The sequence below is a fragment of the Neofelis nebulosa genome, chromosome 15, assembly GCF_028018385.1.
Source record: "Neofelis nebulosa isolate mNeoNeb1 chromosome 15, mNeoNeb1.pri, whole genome shotgun sequence".
Taxonomy (NCBI): Eukaryota; Metazoa; Chordata; class Mammalia; order Carnivora; family Felidae; genus Neofelis; species Neofelis nebulosa.
In genome coordinates, this window is record NC_080796.1 from 15,251,625 (window position 1) to 15,276,338 (window position 24,714).

At 36.7% G+C, this 24,714-nt stretch overlaps 1 protein-coding gene across 9 annotated transcripts in view; it reads left to right on the forward strand.

Annotated features, from left to right (window-relative positions):
* RGS7 (regulator of G protein signaling 7) overlaps positions 1 to 24,714 on the forward strand; it is a 516,651-nt gene that overhangs the window by 365,688 nt on the left and 126,249 nt on the right. For all 9 annotated transcript variants that reach the window (XM_058701251.1, XM_058701254.1, XM_058701250.1 and 6 more), the window contains 2 exons: positions 15,191 to 15,297; positions 20,518 to 20,569. In XM_058701251.1, the coding sequence (XP_058557234.1) occupies positions 15,191 to 15,297; positions 20,518 to 20,569 (159 nt within the window). The remainder of the gene's footprint in view (positions 1 to 15,190; positions 15,298 to 20,517; positions 20,570 to 24,714) is intronic.

The window sequence follows — 24,714 nt, forward strand, 5'->3', positions numbered from 1 at the left end:
GCCAAAATCGGGAGTTGGACACTTAACCAACTGAGCCACATAGGCTCGTCCAACTTTGTCTTTTAAAAGTAATATATCAGCCCCTGAATTGTAAGCTTTAATTGTATCTATTATCAAAGTGGGAATTTATTATAGGTATCAAAGAAATACTCAAAAGTAAATATTTTTTAAAGTTAAAGTCATTTTTCCTTTCTTTATTTTCAACACAATTGATAAATTCCACATGTAACAGGTGTAGAGTGCTTGGCCAGGGAAATAAAAAGAGTTTAAGCAGATAACCTATCCTTCAGGATCTTTGTGAAATAATATGAAAGACTAATACCAGAACACAATTAGTTACAATAAAAGATATCAAGCATTGGGAGCTCATTGGTGGGAGGGTGCACTCCTGGCGGGTTTAGAAAAGACTTCATGAGGGAAGGCTGTATTTGAGTGGACCCTGGGGATTGCATAGAATTTCACCCGGTGAAGATAAGCCAGGGGGCTTTTCTGGATATAATAAATACTAGAGTAAAGGCACAGAAGAGAAAACCAGCCTGCTCCAGACCATCTAGTTTGACTGAAAGAATGAGTGAATATAATGCAAAGGCAGGGCTTGGGCAGGATAAGTTATCAGAAACAACTTCTTTGTAGAGCAGGGATGAAACTTGCCCCCAAGGACATCATTAAGGACTGAGTTGGGTGATGGGGAGGTGTTGGTAACTTTGAATAGATTTAAGTTGGAAAGCAACAAAATGATAGCCACATTTGTTTGTTTCTACTCTGTTCCAGAGACTATGTTAAATAACTTTAGTTGCATTATATTTGATCCTTAGAACAAATACAAAGTTAGAGTTTGTTCTTTAGAAGATCAAAGGACAATATTGTGGAACATAGATCAGAAGACAGCCAGGCAGGAAGCCCTTTGGGGATGTGACCAATGCATCTTTCATTTATCTTTATTCTGAGTTCTTGAAAACAACTTCAACTCTTCCATGCTATTGAATACAATTTCATTGATTGCTCTCTGCAATTTCTCCCACCCCAGTTCCTTTGTTATTGATGTCTTATGTTAGTATGATACATTTGTCACAACGAAGAAACCGATATTGATACATTATTAACTTAAGTCCATAATTTATTCAGATTGTCTTTCTTTTTACCTAATGTCCTTCTTCTGTCCTGGGATCCCATCTAAGTTACAACATTACATTTAGTTGTCATGTCTTGGTAACCATCTCTAAACTGTGAGAGTTTCTCAGACTCTCCTGTTTTTTATGACCTTGACAGTCTTGAGTAATGGTCAGGTATTTTATAAACTGTCCCTGGATTGGAATATGTTTGATTTTTTTTTTTTTTTTGCATTATTAAACTGGGATTATAGGTTTGGGGCAGGAAAACCAGATATAAAATGTCATTTTCATCACATTAGGCAACCATTGATCTGTTTACCATCTCTCTTGCTTTGCCTTTTCTATAATGCCATATAAATGGAGTCATACAGTCTATAATCCTTTTAAGCGGGCTTCTTTCAGTTAGTAATATGTATTTAAGGGTACCCATAATGATGGAGGTATGCCAAGGGGACATGGGAGCCAACTGAAAGAGTTCCCAGTGACCAGAGATGGAACAATTTTTGCAACAAAATAAAGTACCACTGGATTATATTGTAAAATATTTTTTTAAAAATGCATCCATAGGTTCATACTGATAGAGAATGAATGAATGAATGAATGAATGAATGAATAAATAAATAAACAAATAATAAATAAAGGATAAAAACAAAGGTCCATTGCCAAAAATTACAAATAATTTATGTATACATTTTACCCTTAATGAGATGGAGGGTAACTCCTCACTCCTTAAATTTGGGCTACATTTCATAACTTCTTTCCAAAGAAAAGTATGAAGGGTGGGGCAATGGGGCATCACTTTACAGTGAACCTTACATCATCTGTGATAATGTAAGTGTCTGTATCTAAGCTCATTGGGGCTTTTTTTTTTTTTGCTTTTTTTTTTTTTTTTTTTACATAACAATTAGTTGTGTGAAACCACAAATAATTCCCAGAAAAGACTACCCTTTTTTTTTTTTTTTAATAACCCTTACATCTTTGTCTAAGATCAATTGACTATATTTGTATGGGTCTATTTCTGGGCTTTGTATTCTGTTCTGGTCATCTATTTTTCTTTTCTTTTTTTAAATGTTTATTTATTTTTGAGAAAGACAGAGAGACAGAGTGCAAGCTGAGGAGGAGTAGAGAGAGGGAGACACAGAATCTGAAGCAGGCTCCAGGCTCTGAGCTGTCAGCACAGAGCCCGACATGGGGCTTAAACTCACCAACCATGAAATCATGACCTGAGCTGAAGTCGGACGTTTAACCAACTGAACCACCCAGGCACCCCTGGTCATCTATTTTTCTATTCTTTAACCAATACCATACTTTCTTTATTACTATAGCTTTAAGGTAAATCTTGAAGTCATATAGTGTGACTCTTCCAACTTTGTTTTTATTCTCCAGTATTATGGTGCTTATTCTGAGTCTTTTGCCTTTCCATCTGAACTCTAGAATGATTCTATCAGTGTCTACAAAATAGCTTGCTGGGATTTTGATTGGTATTGCAATGAATCTGTAGATCAAATTGAAACAAAATGGCACCTTAGTGTTGCAATCCATGAAATATACTGTATTTTATTTCTTCTGTCAGTGTTTTCCTGTTTTTTACACACTGATCCTGTATATATTTTGTTAGGTTTATCACTAATGGAAAGAAAGGATGAATTGATTCTCCAAGTAAGTAAATCTGGGCTATGTCTCTGAATGAGCCTGTCCCTGCAGATTTTCAGGTAGAGGTTTGTCCTACAACCTCAGTTTTCTGATTGCTCCAGGAAAAGTTGATTTTCAGCTTGTTCAGCTTTTCCTTGTTGTAAGGATGGGAGTGACAACTTCTAAGCTCTTTATCATGTCTCATTTGAAGCCAGAGTCATTACCTGCTTTCTTAAAGCATATTCTACTGCATTGTGTGTTTTGAAGATATAAACAGAGAGCATGTTATATTCACTTTTGTATCCATGGAATGAAACCAAGCATAAAGTGAATAATTATATGTTAGATGAATAGCAAGATGGATGAATGAGTGGAAGGATGGATGGATGGATGGTTGGGTAGATGAATGGATAGATGAAGAAATGAAGACTCATGGAGTAAATTGCTAAAGCCTGGTATGAATCAATAATGGAGAAAAAATTAAAGGAAGTATAAAAGGTTTTATAATGTAATTAAGTAGGTAAGTAAGATAAATCCTAGGGAAAGAAATCAAAAATGAAGAATTAGAAAGGAAAGCATTTTTAGGAGGATTGGAGAGAAGTTGAAGACTTTACTCTTCCCATGGGTCTAATACCCTTCCATGCCTGGTCTAACCAGCCTTTCTCAAAGCCTTCACTGAAAACTTTGTATGTATTTTTCTTTCACTCATGCTAGATATATTAAGACTGGGGTGTTTTCTTTTTCTTTTTTTTTTTTAGCTAAAATTCAGTATAATGTATCACAACACAAATTAATTCAAATTAAAGCAGGACATTTATTCCAGCAAATGGGGAATGAGGAAATGAATCCTAATGCAAAATGGTTCATAAGTTTACAGGGATACCAATACAGTTATAACCTCCTGGTGAGAATTTAAATTATATACACTTTTAGAAATTAAGTTTGCAATATTTAGCAGTGCTTTAAAAATGTCTGTAACTTTTGACTGTATTATTTCTAAGAATTCATTCTATGAAATAATATAGGATTCTTGTGTCCATTTTTGCTGATAGATTTTTTTTAGTTGCTTGTAATATTACAGACAATTTAGGTGCTGATAAGATAGCAAACCAAAAAAGTAAACAAACAAATTAAAAACAACCAAAAAGAAAAAAAGAGTTCCCATTCACATGGAGCTTGCATGTTCATTGGAAGATTAATAATAAATAGATACATGTGTAATATGGTAAGTGGTGGTGAGTGCTATGAAGAGAAGACAAAGTAAAAAAAATGTGTAGAGAGTGAATCCTGTTTTATACTGTGCAGTCAGGTATGTAATCACTGATGTCGTGGCCTTGGCCAGAGATCAACTGAAGGAATGAAGTGTGATGTCCAACTCTTTGGACAAAGAGTGTTGGCATTCCAGGCGGAGAGTGCAAAGCCTCATGGCAGGCACATGCCTGGTATGTCTGAGGTACAGCAAGGAGGTCTATGCTCTACGGCAGGATCTGTGAAGGAGTGAATAATAGAAGACTGATAAGTAACTGGTGGCCAGATCAGGTAGGATTTTCTAAGGCCAAGTCGAGGAATTTGAGCTCTGTTCTGAGAAATATGAGGACTTGTTGGAAGAGTGTACTAAGAATTACAGGATCTTATTTATATTTTATTATTGAAGAATAATGGACCTACAATATTGTATTAGTTTCAGGTGTATCACACAGTGATTCAATATTTATATACATTAGACAGTTCTCAACAGTCAGTCAGGTTACCATCTGTCACCACACAAAGTTGTTACAATATTACTGACTATATTTCCTATGCTGTACACTATATCCCTGTGTCATTATTCATTTTATAACTAGAAGATTGTACTTCTTTTTTTAATGTGAAATTTATTGTCAAATTGGTTTCCATACAACACCCAGTGCTCATCCCAACAGGTGCCCTCCTCAATGCCCATCACCAACCCTCCCCCCCCCCACCCCCCATCAACCCTCAGTTTATTCTCAGTTTTTCAGTCTCTTATGGTTTGGCTCTCTCCCTCTCTAACTTTTGTTCCTTCCCCTCCCCCATGGTCTTCTATTAAATTTCTCAGGATCCACATAAGAGTGAAGACACATGGTATCTGTCTTTCTCTTCCTGACTTATTTCACTTTGCATAACACTCTCTAGTTCCATCCACGTTGCTACAAATGGCCAGATTTCATTCTTTCTCATTGCCAAGTAGTATTCCATTGTATATATAAACTTCATCTTCTTTATCCATTCGTCAGTTGATGGACATTTAGGCTCTTTCCATAATTTGGCTATTGTTGAGAGTGCTGCCATAAACATTGGGTACAAGTGCCCCTATGCATCAGCACTCCTGTATCCCTTGGGTAAATTCCTAGCAGTGCTATTGCTGCATCATAGGGTAGATCTATTTTTAATTTTTTGAGGAACCTCCACACTGTTTTCCAGAGTTACTGCATCAGTTTGCATTCCCACCAACAGTGCAAGAGGGTTCCCATTTCTCCACATCCTCTCCAGCATCTATAGTCTCCTGATTTGTTCATTTTAAACACTCTGACTGGCATGAGGTGATATCTCAGTGTGGTTTTGATTTGTATTTCCCTGATAAGGAGTGATGTTGAGCATCTTTTCATGTGCCTTCTGTCTTCTTTAGAGAAGTGCCTATTCATGTTTTCTGCCCATTTCTTCACTGGAATTTATTTGTTTTTTGGATGTGGACTTTGGTGAGTTCTTTACAGATTTTGGATACTAGCCCTTTGTCTGAAATGTCATTTGCAAATATCTTTTTCCATTCTGTTGGTTGCCTTTTAGTTTTTTTTATTGTTTTCTTTGCAGTGCAGAAGTTTTTTATCTTCATGAGGTCCCAATACTTCATTTTTGCTTTTAATTCCCTTGCCTTTGGAGATGTGTCAAGTAAGAAATTGCTGTGGCTGAGGTCAGAGAAGTTTTTTCCTGCTTTCTCCTCTAGGGTTTTGATGGTTTCCTGTCTCACATTCAGGTCCTTTATCCATTTTGAGTTTATTTTTGTGAATGGTGTAAGAAAGTGGTCTAGTTTCATTCTTCTGCATGTTGCTATCCAGTTCTCCCAGCACCATTTGTTAAAGAGACTGTCTTTTTTCCACTGGACATTCTTTCCTGCTTTGTCAAAGATTAGTTGGCCATACTTTTGTAATTCTGATGGAAGACTGTACTTCTTAATTCCCTTAACCAACTCTGTTTAGCCCCCAACCCCCTCCTCTCTAGTAATCATCCAATTTGTTCTCTGTATATATGAGTCTGTGTTTTGATTTGTTTGTTCATTTTTTTTAGATTACACACATAAGTGAAATTATCCAGTATTTATCTTCCTCAATCTGAATTATTTCACTTAGTATAATATCCTCTAGGCCCACCTGTGTTATCACAATTGGCAGGATCTCATTCTTTTTTTGTGTCTGATTAATATTCCTGTGTGTGTGTGTGTGAGTGTGTGTGTGTGTGATCACATCTTCTTTATCCATTTATCTATTGATAGACAGTTGGGTTGCTTCCATATCTTGGCTATTGTAAATACTGCTACTATGAACATAGGGGTGCATGTGTCTATTTGAAATAGTGTTTTTTGTTTTCTTCAGATAAATACCTATAAATGGAATTGCTGGGTTTACATTTTAAAATGATCACTGTGGCAAAGAGCAGGGCATGAAGGGAAACTAATCTGAATGTCATCTCCTCTCTGAATGAGATCTCATCAAGAGATGATACAAGCTTGGGCTGGGGGTGGTGGAGGTGGGTAGATTCTGGGTTCACAAGGAACAATCATCAGAATATGCTCCTGGACTGGATGTGAAAAGTGAAAGAAAGACAGACATCGAAAACAATTCAAGTGTTTTGGCTTGAGAAGTTAAATGAATATCACTGACATTTGCTGATATGGGAAAGACTGAAAAAAAGCAGGTGTGAGATGAAAGTCAGCAGTTTGGTTTTGCAATGATAAACGCAAGGGGCCTATACAATATTCAAGTGGAGATGTCACACAGGCTCTTGGATACGATATAGTTATTCAGGGGAGAAGTCAAGCAGGAGGTATGTCACCAGAATGTTTATCACAAGATTGTTCATGATAGTGAAAGTTTTAAAAATTCAAATCCAAAACCAGAGGATTTCTAATATGCAGCACAGCCACACAATGTTCCTCAAAGTCTGTGCTCTAACTACTGCCTCATAAAGTGCTGTGCACTCTCCGGCAGGTGCAAATGCAGAAGGGTGGTCCACAAATATTACAAACCCACCGAGGATCAGTCATGTCTTATTGTTCTCATCTATATAGCATCTAGAGTATCTTGATTTGAATTTTGGCAGTAGAGTTGTCTACACATCTTATGAAACCATATTTTTAGATTGGATTTTAATTTAAAAACATCTGGTGTTTAAATTTTGGCTTATTGTACAAAAGTAATTTTTTAGGGGGTGTTAATCCTTTAATTAGGATCCTTTAATCTGTATTTCTTCATTCTGGTTTGTGAGTCTGCCTCATTCTCACTTCTGTGAAATGTCATAACTTTTTGATATTTAAAATTAAAGTCAGATTATTGATGGATGGTTGTGCTGTTTTTAAATGGAAAAAAGAGCAGTTATTTTAATGATTGCATCTCATTTAACAAACTTACACCTTCTCATTTCCAAACTTTGTTCCTTGCAAGGGACCATCTCTATTGAGTAGAACCATGGCATGTATTGTGTATTAAAAATCAGGAATTCCCAGACATTGCTTATTTCCAGGTTAACTGGTTTCCAACACACACAAAACCCAGCATAAAGACACAAACATGAGAAAATGAAACTGATAAGTTGCATGTGTTTATGCCAACTGGGATTTTTATTTTAAAAAGAGAACAGCAGGTGGTAAAGGTAATCTAGAGAGTTTCAGACATTAGTTCTGATGCCCCAAACTGCTCCTCCAGTAGAAGCACTGGTTTCTGCAAAATAGTATTAAAGGAAATTACATCTGGCTTTGTTTAGAAATTTCATAGTAACTGTGCCTTTTTCTATGACCAAGGCTATGGATCTTGGATGCTAAGTCTTATACTTCATCATGATTTAAATACATTAGTGAATAGTGATTTAAAAAAAAAAAAAAAAAGAGATACTATTAGGTATTATCAGAAGACTATGTTGCTTATTCTTTAGGAGTGACATTTGATTTTCAAACCAAATGCATCCAGGTCATTTTGTTACATGGGGTGAATTCCTGGTTATTCCCATATCATGCCTGCATTTTTACAACTAGCTTCAGAAAAATATATAAATATAAAATACTCATCAATCCAGTTCCTATTTGTTTGAAATAAGTGTGATATTTGCTCTGGACACACAAAATTCTTTACTGTAGCAGCCCTAGGTCATCATGAGGACTGAGTTTTAAGCAACTGAAATTCAATTCAGGTAGTATACTTTATACTGTACTTTTTTCTTTTTTTTTTTTGGAGAATTGGCCATAGACACGGAAGGATTATTTGCAGAAGAAGAAAAATCAATTTCCCTTTGACACAAAGAGGCAAAATAAGGGTGGCAGCATTTTTGCCACAACTTCCAGGTGAAGCTTGGTTGAATGCCAGAGAATCCAAGTTGGAAAGAATGTGGCAATCCAGCCCTGCATTTATGGATGCTGACTCTAAGGTCCAGAGAAACAAGATGACTTACTCAGGATATGCAGTCACAGAACTAAACTGGGATTCAAATTCAACCCCACGACCTGCAGTTGAGCATGTTTCTCCTTGATACGCATGTGTGCTTGTTCAGTAGCATGTACTGTTGCTGATGTGAACCAACACATGCTGGGGAAACCCCCTGTCTAATAAATTAACTCACTGCATCCCCCCCCCCTCCTTTCAGCTCATTCAGCCAGGCTTACTGGTGGAAATTTTACAGAATGTATGCTGAATTTTATTTTATTTTATTTATTTTATTTTATTTATTTGTTTTATTTTTATTTTTTAGAGAGAGCACACATGGGGAAAGGGGGGGAGAGGGAGAGGGAGAGGGAGAGGGAGAGAGAGAGAGAGAGAGAGAGAGAGAGAGAGAGAGAGAGAGAATGAATGAATATTGAGCAGGCTCCATGCTCAGCACAGAAGCAACATGGAGCTCGATCCCACAACCCTGGGATCATGACCTGAGCTGATATCAGGAGTTGATGCTCAACCCACTGAGCCACCCAGGCATTCCAGTATGCTGAATTTTAGAGGGAATGTTGCTTTCCAGAATAACTTATTATTGCCTTGGCTTTTGTGACTATTACAGTTTCCTTACACGGTTCTTGGATAAACTCAAAGTGATTTTCTCTTATATGAATTACCATTCTATGCACCTATAATACATATAAATATAATAAAGTCTTGTTGAAATGTAGTCCATTTTGTACAATGATGGAACTACCAGTTATACAGAGGGATATACTGTATTTGTGAAATAAACATCTTGATATCATGTAGTTATTATATAACATAGACCTTAAACCAGTTCTCCACACCAGTATTACATAGGTCCCTCTTAAAAAAAAATTTCAGCCGGGGCACCTTAGGTGGCTCGGTCGATTAAGCATCTGACTTTTGACTTCAGCTCAGGTCATGATCTTGCAGTTTGTGAGTTCAAGTTCCAAGGCAGGCTTTGCACTGGGATCCTCTCTCTGCCCCTTCCCCACTTATGTTCTCTCTTTTTCTCCCTCTCTCTCTAAATAAATAAGTAAACTTAAGATAAAATAAAATAAATTAGCATTGCTCTTAATATTTCAATAATTTCTTAATACCTGCTGATATTAGGCAACTTGACTGTTCTACTCTGTCTCTGATAAGGGCCACTGATTTATGATTGTGTTACTCTCAATGCCAATTGTTTTTTTCTTAATGGGTTGTTTTGGAATCCTGAGAAAATATTATGGTTTCCTAAGAATTCATCTGTGTTCTGGCTGCTGTCACTGTGATTCCCCTGTCACCAGTATTTCTCAGCAGTGTCAGCTCAGCATGTCCTGGTCAGTCAGTCCTGCCCACCTCTCTCCTAAGCCAGGGGCTTTCTCGATGATCCCTGGCGTTGTCAGGTGTTGGACTGTAAACCCAGTGTGCAGGGTATATTACCTCTGGAAATCTTTCTTTATAACTATGACACCAAATCTTTGGGATCCTGGTAGTGTTCTTTGCTGTCTAGGAGAAAGTAGAGGTATATTCTAGAGCAGATTCATCGTCTACACACAAAAGACTCCAGTTTGATCACCTGGAGGACTTTAAAGATGTTGAATTGTAAGTGTTTAACATGCCCTGGAGGCTTAGATCAACACCAGCTACCAGTTTCCTCATTGTTTTAGCACTAGACTAAGTGCTACTCGATGTATCCTTTCTTAAGTATCAACTAACTGATAATAACTCAAGTTTTAGAATGCCTTTTACATGGCGGACCTTATTTTAAGCACATTGCACATATTATCTCCGTTTATCCTCACAACAAAACTTGGATGTAAATATTTTATTATCCTCATTTTGCAATGAGTGCACTGAAGCCCAGAAAATGCCAGTCTGTTGCCAAGTCACACAGCCAGCAAGTGAGGGAGTCAGGATTTGAACCCAGGCAGCAGGTTTGCATGCCCTGGCTGCTTCGCCTCTACTCTGCTCCTTTATTTGGGAATATTATGTACTTAATTACCTAGTGCATTCCTCACGGTTGATCTAAACTATGCCTCTGTTTTTATTTCTTCCAAACAGAATCTATTTTATCTTATCTATTCTATATCACCATATTATCCACTTCTACTTTCTGATTATGATTGTTAAAAAGCAAGCAGCACAAGATTTTTCTATGTGGAAATGATGCTTTAAGAAAAAATCAATGAAATCTCAAATACCTACTTCTTTTTTTTTTTTTAATTTTTTTTTTCAACGTTTTTTATTTATTTTTGGGACAGAGAGAGACAGAGCATGAACGGGGGAGGGGCAGAGAGAGAGGGAGACACAGAATCGGAAACAGGCTCCAGGCTCCGAGCCATCAGCCCAGAGCCTGACGCGGGGCTCGAACTCACGGACCGCGAGATCGTGACCTGGCTGAAGTCGGACGCTTAACCGACTGCGCCACCCAGGCGCCCCAAATACCTACTTCTTTCAGTAACCATAGAACTATTGAGAATGTGGACTTACCTCACAAATTCCTAAACATAGTAATAGTTCACTTTTATCTGACCTCGTGAGAGGATACAATGTGCTACCTATTTGATTTTTCCACATGACTAACTTCACCTTTTGAAATGCCAACTCTAAAAAAATTATAATACTTTGAAGTGTTTCCAAAATGACCACTCCCCTGTCTCCTTACACAGAGAGTAAGAAGTTCAACAAAATCTTTATGACTCAGAATCAGCTTGATGAATGCCTGTTATTTGATAATTTAGCAACTAACCTCTGTCTGCTTTTTAGCTTTTTTTCTCCCTAAGATCATATCATCAGCTGTCATTTTTTTCTATTTTGAGTGGATTTCCTTCCAAAATATTTCTCCCCACATACTAATCACATTTACTACCTCAAGTACGCTGTGTGCTGCTGCTGAAACAATACCATTCTTAAGTATTACACAGAAAATAAAAATGAATAATATATGATAGAAATAAAAACATGATTTAGCAAGATTATTTTATTATTATTTTCTTGATTCAGAGACATTTTTCTGTCACTTCACAATTATGGACTGCATTTGGGAGGAGCTGGGACTTCCAGGGGTTGGGCCTCTGGATAAGGAAAATATTACTGAGTTTTGAAAATATGTTGTAAGTATAGAAATCTATGTATATTTCTATGTACAGAAATCTAGCACCGAACAACACAAGCCTATTTTATAATATGTTTTTCATCCTATTAACTTTCTCAAGTCCTTGTGATTCAAAAGTAAATTATGTTATGCAGAATTCTCTTTGCTTTTAAAGAATTTTGATAATCCTGTTGAGTCAGGGTTTGGAGTGTAGTAATGCAATGAATAGATCAGGCTTAACAAAGCTACACTAGGCTGTTCCCATCGTAACTGTGGTTTGGAGATGGATTTTTATCTCTCAGTTTGTTCATGGCTTGACTATCCGAAAGAAAAATAAACTGGAATTTTATGGTAGGTTTGTTGTTGAACTTTATTTAGCTGTGTGGGTGACGCAAATAACACACGTACAAGATTAATTAGTGATTATTTTGCCGAGAAGCGTAATGTGGAGCCATCTGGTGTGTCATTATTGGAGGGCCATCTTGATGGATTACTCATTAAACTCTTTCAACACTTTGTTCCAAGACTGTCAGCCGTCCTCTGGATTCTTATTAGGTTAAGTCTGTGCTGAGATTCAGAAGCAGAAGGACCATGGGGAAGTGCAGCTCCATGTTAATCACTAGCAAGAAACAGTTCAACCTTGACAACGCTACACCATGCCCACTCTCAGATCTCTTAGTGGCATTTATGCCGTTAAGCTCATGATTACCTTTTCCTGTAGTTGAAATACCTACCACAGCCTCACCTCAAAAGCTTACAAAAGTATCATGAAATGAGACTATGAACATCTGCATTATCCTGGAAGAGCTGAACAAGGTGCTCATCATCACAACACAAAATAGCTAGTGTTGTCTTTTTTCATGCAGCACTACGTTGTTCATATTTTTGATATGTCGTGATTCGTAAATTTGCTTATTTACTCATTCAGCAAATATTGGCTCAATAGCTCTTAATCACTCTTGATATGCTAAGTGCCAAGTTTAAAAGTTTGAAAGAAAACAGACAATCCACCCCAACTCCCTGATTTTTCCTCTGAGTATTTTTCGGGTCCTGGAGCTACGTTCTCTGGTGGTCCTGTGACAAAGCACATGACTTGTTACCATCTGACTATGCATGGTAGTGCTACGTGAGGAAAACCTCCAGACATGTACCTACCCCTCCAGAAATGGATGATCTCTCGGAATCAGTATCCAGTGGGTGCAGGAAGGTCAGAATGTGCTTACGTTTGTTTGCTTCTGATTTTCTTCCTGCAGCTTCGCTATGTTACTTTCACCATATTTTTTTTAATCCTGATGAGTACTTTAGCACCCCACTGGTTTTGTTGTTTCTTTAGTCACACTCAGTCCTATGATTAGAGTTCAGAAGGCTTTTTCTATTTATCTTTCTGGGCATCTCAGTTTTCCTTTCCTGAATCTACTCCCTGCAAACCTTCTCATGTGCCATAATTCATTTCTCTTTCTGGAAAGTAGTGCTAATCATGTTTTCCTCAGCCATAGACTGCTGGGAAAATAACAAATAAAGATGGTTATAACATTATAGGTGCACCATCTGACTTTGAAATATGAAAACAGATGTAATGGGTTGCTCTGACCTGTGCTACCTGACAGGAGAGTCCAGGGACTCAGAATATGAACAAGTCTATAAGCACCTGCACGTTATTATGAGCCAGCAATCCTTATAGATTCTCTTACTATTTCAATTTTATAAGTAATCCACACATACACAAAATAATATGTAAGTGGCTACTTAGGATGCTATTTAGGACTGCCAGTTTCTCTCACTCAGCCTACTTGAACACAAATTTATGCAAGTGGATTTCCTAGCAGTGATTTGGATTCAGGTAACATGAATTCATGTGTAAATATTGAAGGCACAACAGCTACCATATACTGAATGTCTCCTATACACAGGACACTATTCCAACTTCTTTACACATATTCTTGTTTGATTCTTATAACAACTCTGTAAGGTGGGAGGGGCACACATTGTTTAAGTAACAAAAATTAGTGAGTGCCTCCAAAGGTTTTGTTCTTCTTACAACACCACTCTAGCTCCTGAGTTTCAGCAAGAGTCAAAGAATATGTGGGTATATAGCTGTAAGCAGCACAGGCTTTGAAAAGTTCTTGGCTTTGAGCTAAAAGGATATAGACATTATACACACACACACACACACACACACACACACACATATAATTGATGAAAAAATGCTCCTTTGTAGAAAAATAAATTCTGTGCAGGGAAGGACTTAATTCATAGTATGGATAAGATGCCTGGGACACTTAATAACAGTCGTCCAAGAACATGGCAAAGAGGATGATTGGCAGTTGTTCTTTATTATCGACAAGAACAAAACAGAGACAGGCCAGAAGTAAGTTACCAATTGAAGTGTTTACAAGATGATAGATGACAACTAAAAGGGGCACTGTCACAGATAAAATTTAACAATTATGTTTATATTATATATAAAATACATGTTTTTATATATTTTATAATATAATTATATTATATTATTTTTATATTATGAAAATATAATTATTTTTATATTAGCTTTTATAAGCATGGGAGGGTAGAGGGGAGGGACAGGATTCCTATGCTTATCTGCACCACAGCCAGCAGCTTAGTGACTCAGTATTGGCTGGAGAATCAAAGCTCCCAGGATTGATGGCTAGAAATAAAGATAGATCTATACAGTCCTGGAACTATTGCAAGAATTCTAGAATTAAAGAACCATTTACTTGTCTAAAAAGCAGAAATAAATCCATAACAAAATTGTATAGGAAGATACAAAACAGATCAATAAATCTAACTTGTTGATGGACTAAAAAATTATTTTATAGTGTTTCATATTTTCTAGAATTTAAGTTAGCCAAACTTCATGTTGTCCCTGTATAAATGCAATAATAATTCTGTTGACCAAATTTTATTAACCATTTATTGGAAGAAATTGTTGGCTGCTATAAAAGGAGAATGAGTATCAAAGTATTATGTTCCAAACATTTCTCAGCCTTCTGGGAAACTGTAATATTTTCATTGTCAAATAAACATCTTCATAGTCCATATCTAGAACATTGAATATAGAGCTGTAGAAGCTAGAGCAGTCCAGATGATCTCAGGACTGTAGTAGCAGCATGAGTGGTTGTTTAGCACTCACTTAACACAGCATAAACGGTTCTAGATGCCTTAATGTTCCCCGATGACATCATGTAATAGTGATCCATGTCATTAGAAGAATTGTTGGTAGTATTGGATATCCATAATATAGGCCGGGGGGTGATACAAGTGAGAATACTTTTAAAAGTTTAAAGTGCTATATAAATGCCAAATAGAATTGTTTTTGGAAGACATTAACATACAGCAAAATACGTCTCACCTGTAAAATGAAGGACTCAGATTCTATGATTTCAGAATAACTTTCCAGTCTCAGTGTTCCGTAGTGCTGTGTTTTTGTCCACCGTTCGTCATGCAATATGGCTGGCCATTGCACAGTCACTACCAGGAAGCAGAGCCATCTCAGTACCCTGTGTGAAAGAACTGGAAAAAAAGAAAAAGTACAAAGCCAAGTTGTTTAGGATGCCAAGAATTTGAATGTAACAATATACTCTAAAGAGAATAAAATCCTTTACTCCCGTAAATCAGCATTTAAAAAAAGATTTTACATACATTTTTATTTGTCTGTTTTCATGAAATAGTGGAGGCGCTACATTTGGGAACATTAATGGCTGCCCATGGCTACTTCTTTCCAATATCGGATCACGTCCTCACACTCAAAGATGATGGCACCTTTTACCGGTTTCAGGTGAGTTTGATGAAAATATTCCTTAACTGTAAAATAGAAACCTGCATTTTGTTTGTTGATTGTTTTTACAAACAAATTTTGAAAATAGAACTTATTTTATTTGACTTAGCTAGTTAGAAACGAATTAATATTAAATTTAAAACTGAAGAAACACTAAGCAGAGAAAGATGGAATGTGCTTGGTTAAGATGACTTGTGAAAGTTAAAATGTATAATGATTGAAGATATGTTTTATATAAAATGTTAAGAAAAATTCAGAGAGTGGCTTACTGGAATTCAGGAGGTGGGAGAGTTATTCATGTGTAAGCTGCATTAGCCACTGGGAAGGAAGTTGAGAGGTGTAACTGAATTGATTATACTCTGGACCCTGTCCATGATATAAGACTGCCTTCGGTCAAAGCAAATTCTCATGGGAAAGCTCCAATACAGAATTTAGCTACTTATAAGGCCTTCTGCATGTTGGTATCTGAGGCCTTCCTACAAGAAGACTGCGAAGACTGACGTGCATGATGCTTTGTGTGTGTGCACTCATCTGAGACAGAAGTATACCTTAGATAACCTGTAAACTGATACGAGTTTTTCTAAGTCCTTTTCAAATGAAATAGATGCTCATTCTTTCAAAAATGCAGATTCTTTCAAAAATGATTGTGGACTCTAATTTTGGTCATTGAGCATGCACTTGACACTTGAGTTCATATTTCATTAGATATTATGATTTCTTAATAACTGACTGGTGGATTCCAGACCATAAAATTAGGGCACATATAATGCCAGAGTTGAGACTCTTGCTCTAGGTATTTTTGGAGGATTCTCCCCATTGTCAAACTTGTAGACACTGGAGCATTCTCTCTCATTTGTTCTGAATATCATTAGATGTTCTATAAATAAATGACAAAACAATAACCTGGGTACCAAAGAACTTGCTTGGGCAAACAGAGAACAAAGAGGTAATATGTTTTAAAAACATTTAAAGATCTTTGTCTTCCTGGAACACCCTCACCGTCACTTCCTTAGGACCCTTTTATACAAGGCAAATAGTCGTAGGATTTCATGCACTGAATACCTAGGAGATAAAGCAGTCTCCTGAAATCATGATACTGATCTAAATATTCAAGCAACATATGGTGGTCAAATTACATAATTTTAAAAGGCTTTAAAATAGAGGAATATTATCCTTTTTTATAGTTAATGTGGTGGTAGCTTAAAATAGCTTATTGAGAAGTTAAAGTACCTTGTGGTCTTAAAAGGTAACATTTTGATAAATAGAAATTATTAGTTATTAGCAAATAAATTATTTGCATATTAGGAACACTTTTTGATTTTTTTAAGGGAGTTACTTTTCTACTGGAAGATTGCATTTTCCATATAATCTTACTTTATTTAAAAATTTTTTCATATAGGGACACTTGAATAGCTCAGTCGGTTGGGCATCCAACTTCAGCTCAGGTCATGATCTCACTGTTTGTGGGTTCGAGCCCCATGTCAGGCTCTGTGCTGACAGCTCAGAGCCTGGCCCCTGCTTCAGATTCTGTGTGTGTGTGTGTGTGTGTGTGTGTGTGTGTGTGTGTGTGTGTCTGCCCCTCCCCCAATATCTATTGTTGTCTCTATCTAAAAAATAAACATTAAAAAAATTAAAAATGTTTTTTCATATACAGACTATAAGTAAACTTTACGCCTAATAAAAATCTCAAAAATTGTGATTTTTGTTTTTACAAAAGTAACAACTTTTATCTATCCTCACAATCATATTACAAGTAAAACTGTCTCTGTGCAAAATAACATATCTGTAAGGGAAGCATTGTGTACAGTCTATTTATTTCTGGAGAATTACCTAGTTTAAATTGTTTTTCTTAAAGCAAACTAGCTCAGACATGGCCCAAAGTTGGTGATGATGTTGTGAGTTAACATGATTGACAATGTTTGACTCTGCTCTTGTCCTCCCTGTATTGAAATTAGTAGGCAGACAAGGTTTATATGTCTTAGTCATGGCCATGGATCAAAGATGAGCAGAGCTGGGAATGGGTCACCCTACATTCTGGAGAGAGGAGAGACTGTTTTTAAAGAGCTTTAGAACAAAGCAAGGGAACGGGTGCAAGTGATAGGTGTATTACATCACTGCTAGGTATTGGCAGAAGGCTAGCAATTTTTCAATGTGCCTACATAGATGACAGATGATAGATAGTCTTTTAAATTACATTAATTAATGTTAAATATTAAATGTTAAATGTTTTAAAGACCTATTAACATTTGAAATAGGATCTAAATATGACATATTTGTGTATCTAATAGTCATAGGATCTTAAAACTGAGATTTAAAAAGCAAACAAAAGAAGCTCCAGAAAAGTCAGGGGTAATTGAATTCCTGCTGTAATGACTGTGAAGGCATTAATCGGTTTTTATTTGAACAGTCTAGTAAGAGAAAACACATTCTTGTTCAAGGTGTCCACCTCCATTTTTGTGTTGGTTCCAAGCAGCAGAAAGTTCTTTATTACACTGAGCTGCAATTCAACTCCCTGGGAGGATTTCAAAAATCATGAATTAAAATAGGAAACTTGCCATATCATATTTACTACTCTACCAGTGAATGACTGAGATTTTAACTATCATTAGGAATCTGAAGAAGCTTCTGGGCATGAACTTGAGACAAATAGAACTCTTCATTTAATTTCATTGATATGCTGCAGTATGTAAATTTGTCTCCATTTTTCAGCACAATTTAAAGCATGTGATTTCTATATTTATTGTAAACTTGCAATTGTCTAATTATCCTCTATTAGCTAGCTGGAATTGAGATCTGGCATGATTCTCTAGGTCAGTTTCATGACTTTCATCACATTAGTATATGTGCTAAAGGTTATTGAGCAATAGCTAGCTCAATTTTATCATAGTTGAAAGAAGCCAACTCTGAAAAGCAAAGAGAAACTCATATATTAAAATGTCCTGAAATCTAGTTGAACTTTAAAAGTAAATTTTTAAATTTCGGTGAATTATAAGCATTTGTTATTTTTTTTTTTTAATTTTTTTTTTCAACGGTTTTTATTTATTTTTGGGACAGAGAGAGACAGAGCATGAACAGGGAAGGGGCAGAGAGAGAGGGAGACGCAGAATTGGAAACAGGCTCCAGGCTCCGAGCCATCAGCCCAGAGCCCGACGCGGGGCTCGAACTCACGGACCGCGAGATCGTGACCTGGCTGAAGTCGGACGCTTAACCGACTGCGCCACCCAGGCGCCCCTAGCATTTGTTATTCTTTAAATTCTCTTTTACTATAAATTAAAATACTTTTCCTAGAAAAAAATCTTGCAATATTAGTGAAGAATGTTGTTTTGATGGCATTTCCACATAATATCAGAACATAAAATAGCTTCATTCTGTTACTTTTAGTCAGGGAATTGTCACTAAAGTAAATGATGGAAGAATAAAGAAAAATGGTGAGAATGAAGTTAAGATCATTCTTTGTGGCTTTGAGAAAAAAAGTACGTGTCTGACCAGTCTGACTAGAATAGGTGTTTTAAAAGTAAGGTACATGTACAAACACACACACACACACATGCCCCTCACAAAATAAAGAAGCAACCCTCAGGAAATAACACTTTTGAGAAGTATCTCAAAAACCAATGGCCCTCATGAAAGCAAGATTTTTAACTACTTGTCCCCCTATGGTTCCCCTAAATCCTGACCCAATTTTACCCTCAAAGCTCTATCTCCCAAGGAGTCAAGTGGGATTCAGGTGAGGATGGGGTTATAAAAATTCTTGATGTCTTGCTTTTTCTAGCGTTTCAACTCGCCCCACCTCGAATTCTTGTTGTCATTTTGTTCACATGTGTACACAATTAACATCAGTAGACTTCTTTATTATATTAGCAATTCCCAGAAGGAGTAGAGGCTAAATCAAAATCCCCTGAAAGTCTCAAGCAATTTGAAAAGGCTCTCCCTCAGAGATTCAAACAGTTCTCCCCAATTATCCTTTCCCCCTTCTTGAGAATCCATCTTCTAGAGGGAGAATTATCAAATGGTTCATCAGAGATTACCTCAAATATGCTCATTACACATGGATAGCTAATGTAATTGACTAATAAATATAATTAAACCCACAAGTTTGATGTCTGCAGTCATTTGTTCTGTCGAGTCCTGGAGTAATCATCAAAGTTTGAGAGAGTACACAGTAGTCATTCAGTTTCCCCATGGTCTGGAGCCATGCATGTCCAACTAGTGGGGCTAGAAAAGCACTATTAGAAAATACAAAATGTTGATGATAACAGGGTTTTCCTGGTCAGTTTCTTTGTGGTTTTGTCAGTCAGGTTCTAGAATTTCACAGACTGAGATTTGTCAATTGTTAATCACACCAATCAATTAAAATAGGTTAAAATTAAATCAATTAAGTAAAATTAGTTTTTAAAAAATCACTTCTGGCTGTGCAGTTTAAAATTTTAAAACAGTAAGTGTTTTTATGAAGAAATATATTTTTTAGAATTTATTTATTTATTTTGAGAGAGAGAGAGAGAGAGCATGAGCAGGGGAAGGGCAGAGAGAGAAGGAGAGAGAGAGAAACCCAAGCAGGCTCTGCACTGTCAGCATGGAGCCTGATGTGGGGCTGGAACCCATAGACCACGAGATCATGACCTGAGCTGAAATCAAGTCGGACACTTAACTGACTGAGCCACCCAGGTGCCCCTATGAAGAAATATTTTTTTGAAGTGAGACAGAAAAGTTTAAATCTAGTTGGATAATGTTGAGAGCTACATCATATAATTAACAGAGCCAGATCTTAGGGTAAATTTTCATAGTTGAGCTTTTGGGTCTACTGATGACAATAATGAGATACATGAATCAAAAAAATGATTTGTTATATTTAAATATATTTTATCTTGAGTCGTGCTGAATTTAATACTCTGCTTTCAGTCTTTGTGGATTAAAACTTTTTTTTTGAATGATGCAATCACACCTTTTACCATTATGTCAGTTGACGTAAAATTGCAGCAAATGTATGACATTTAAAGAACCGGCTGGTGCTGCACATATTTGGACTGAACAATTGCTCAGCAAGTAATTGTAGAAGGAAAGTCTTACAATGCCTGTTTGGGTACTTTCCCTGTATTACAAAACATACATCATTAGCAAACTATTCTGGATAATTGCCAAAGATGAACACAGCTCATAAACCAAGAACTCTACTAATTTTGTGTCTGTTTAACCTGGGTTCCACTTCTTTTTGTTCCACAGACACCCTATTTTTGGCCATCAAATTGTTGGGAGCCAGAAAACACGGACTACGGTCAGTACAATACCTCCTCATTTTATTATTGACAGCCAATATGTATGGATGAACACGTGCTCGCATTTTATTGCTTTGTGATTGAGAAAAGAAAACCACAATACCACTATGGGACCAATATTGCCAACATCAAATTTGGGAATGGCTTTGTTTGGAAAGGCACAAACCTGGTGGCAACTTTTTCCATGGTATAATGCCCCACACAACTATTAAAACCCATTTCTTGTGAATAAGTTAAAAAGCTATAAACAAGCTTGAAAAAGTTATTGTTATTTTTCCGTAGGACCTTGGTCCACTAGAAAGAATAACAAAGGGGCTCAGAGACCCAGAGTTCCACCTTACTCTCCCACTTAGCTATGTGATTTGTGGTAAGTCCCTTGACTTTCTGGGGCTCCATTTTTCTCACTATTATTTCAGGCATCCTATGATTCTGTAAGCAGAAGGTATATTAAATATGGTGAGGGCAAGCAAAAGAAAGCTATAACAGAAGTTTAATTGTAATAAATCAAGTTTAGTGAACTTAGAATGAACTTGGTTCAACAACCATGATTTTAGGTAAGCTCTTCAAGAACATAGACCCCCAACAAGTGCACATCTTTTCACATCTTCCTGAAGACTACAGTTTTCCAAGATAAGACTGCATGGTTTTAAAGTGTCATTTCTACAAATATTTATTGAGGATTTTTTTCTTACACCAAATACTGTCTTAGGTGCTAGGGTAACAAGGTGACTCTGACTTCATCTAAAACGTTGGGTAACTCATAGGTTAGATGAGAAGAAAGAATTATACAGGAGTTCCTATAGAGTGTTGAGTGAATATAACAGCAGTGTGTGCAAAATTATGTACAAGTTTAAAATAAACAAGAGATTGAATTTACTCAGGAAATTGCAGAGTGATTTCACAGAACTGAGAGCCATTTGAGTTGAATTTTGAAGGAGGAGGGGAAATTTGTCAGGAGACAGTGCAGAGAACACATTTGAAGCAAAGGACCAGCATATGCAAAGGCAGTGAGAAGCTTTACAGCATCTGGCCTTCTTTGGCATTGCTCTTAGAGAGACATCTTTATAAGAAGGCTGTAGAAAAATCCAATGGAGCTATCCTTCACTTCTGTCATTTCAGAAACTTAAATTTAGTAGTTCACCCAAGATGCCAATCAAAGATTCAAACTAACATGGGAAACCATCTAAAAACTGGAAAAGTTATAAATGAATAGAATAGATGATCATTTCCAGTAGTGAGAGCACTGATTTATTCATTCAGGGCACACATTCTTCAAAACTGAGGCACTTAGAGAAAGAAGTTATTAAAAAAAAAAAAAACAGCTGCTTCTTTGTGGGTCTGATCTAGAGAGTTTTGTGGAGATCTTTTCTAACCTGGGATATTGCCTGGTAGTTGTCTCACTACAAAGGATGAAATTCTAGTGGTTGAAACACTTGAACAGCTGAGAAAGAGCTCACGGACAAAGCCCCATGAGCTGGAGGCAGACAGACCCAACTCTGTGACTTTGGGTGAGGCATGTAATATTTCTGAGTCCCAGTCTGCTCACTTTTCAAGCAGAAATAATAATACTGACTTTCTAAAGTTATTGGAATAATCAAAATTAATATGCCTAAGGAAACTGGCATTGCTCCTCTCATATTCAGTAAATCAATATTGTTTTTTGCTCATCATCATTATTGCCTGGCAGATGCATCGCCTCTGTTCCTTGCAGAAAAGCAAATCCTTACTCTCAGTGTTCTCTCTAGACACATCTTTTGTGTTCTTCACAAATATGTTAGTGTTCACAATAACGGCTCATGTTTCATTTCACAGTAGATTGATGTTGCAATGGAAAGCCTGAGGAAATGGCATGGCCTACACAGCACATCATTTACAGAACATCCCTCAGAGTCAGTCATCTCAAAATGATTAATGTAATTCCGTTTCACATTAACTCCTACTGTGTCCATTTTAGAGAGGGTCGCCTTCTATTTTCTACGCAAAGCTGGAATACCTGCAATTTGTTAACTAACCATAGACGTAGCTTTTAATTATCATATTTTCTTTTCCCTCCTGAATAAACATATAGCTGTTTGTGTCTAGCTTGCTTGGATTATATACAAGTGAAGGAAAAATAGTTATTCGATAAGATGTTATAAAAAAAAAAAAGAGAGGAAGTAAATAATCATGATCTTAGACAGTGCATCACCTCCACAGGCGATGATGCTGCATCTTCTGTGATTTTTCTTTTTAGGCACAAATAAATCATAGCAGCAATACAAATTATCCAACTTTGAATTTCCTACCAGCATGTGCTTAAAAAATACTGTTATGAAATGTGAGCTCCTGTTTATGAAGAGGATATTGATGGGTGGCTCAGTCAGTTGAGCTTCCGACTTTGGCTCAGGTCATGATCTCACGGTCCGTGAGTTCAAGCCCCGCGTCGGGCTCTGTGCTGACAGCTCAGAGCCTGGAGCCTGCTTCAGGTTCTGTGTCTCCCTCTCTCTCTGACCCTCCCCCATTCATGCTGTGTCTCTCTCTGTCTCAAAATCAATAAACATTAAAAAAAAATTATAAAGAGGATATTGATGCTGTGATGTGGTTGGGCCACAAAGCCCAAAGCACAGTGGTTACTTAGTCTGTCTTTTCTAAGATAACTTGGGGCAGACAGGAGTTTAGTGCTTAAGCAGGTTTGAGGAATGTTTTCTTTCACTATATATTGGCATCCCAACCTCTGTTTCCACCACCAGTTTGAATTTACCAAGTAGGTTCTGCAAAAAATAAACCTTTACAGGTCAGTTTATGTGGAGAAACACTTTTCTGTATTCACCTCGGTGTTGTAGAAAAGCAGAATATGTTGATTATGTTTAGTGCTTAAGACAAGCCAGTATGGGCTGCAGGGCGACACATCTATGAACACCACTCTTTGACAATCAACTTAAGTGAGATTTCTGATATTTTCCATCCAAGAGCAAGAATCATTCCACTCCAAGCCAATTAAAATGGGGTCAGGAATGGACTTCCCCAGGTGTATGTGCATCAAGAATGATCTAGCACAAAGTGCTTGCAGTGAGGGCTGGAGGACAAGGCACGAAGAAGCTCAAGAGTACTGTGCTAACAAGTAGGCACAGTAACAGAGTTGTACATTGAAACAGAAGCCATGAAAGAACTTCACTTTTCTAAAAGTAGGCATTGTTTATTTCCTGCCCTAAAACATGAGTCCATCCCGTTAACAAAACTGCAGACGGGAAAGAGGGTTGCTCCAGCTTCATTCATTTTGACACTTAATTTAGATGCTGTTTATTTCATAAGGGCTTTAACTTAAGAGCATCTACAGTTCTATTTCATAGTCCTCCATACAACTCCCAAATTCTTTACCATTCACTTTTGATGTAACTATACTCCTATGTCTATTTTTGAAGCCAGTTTTTTTTTTTAATTTCTAGTTTTTGGAGTAGTTTTATAGGTATACCAAAAAAAAAAAAAAACTGAACAGAATGTATAATCCCATAAAACCACCTCAATCCTACTCATACTCTTCCCTATTATTAATACCTTACATTAGAGTGGTACATTTGTTGCTATTGATGAACCAATATTGATACATTATAATTCACTAAAGTCCCTAGTTTACATTAGAGTTTAATCTTTGTATATATTCTGTGGGTTTTGACAAAGGTATAACGACATGTATCCACCATTACTGTGTCCTACAGAATAGTTTTATTACCCTAAAAATTCCCTGTGCTCTAGTTATTCATCCTTCCCTTTTCCCTCCTGAACCCCTGGCAACCACTGCTCTTTTTCCTGTCTCCATAGTTTTTCGTTTTCCAGAATGTCATATAATTGGAATAATACAGTAGGGAGCCTTTTCAGATTTTTTTTTTTTTTTTTTTTACTTAATAACATGTGTTTAAGTTCTTCCATGTCTTTGCATGATGGGATAGCTCACTGCCTTTTTATAACAGAATAACATTCCATTTTATGAATATACCACAGTTTGTTTATCCATTCACCAACTGAAAAACGTCTTGGCTGCTTCCACATTTGGTAACTGAATAAAGCTGCTGTAAACATTAGTATGCAGGGTTTGTGGGGCATTGGTTTTCCATTCATTTGGACAACTCCTTGGGAGAACAATTACTTGATTATATGGTAAGGTTAT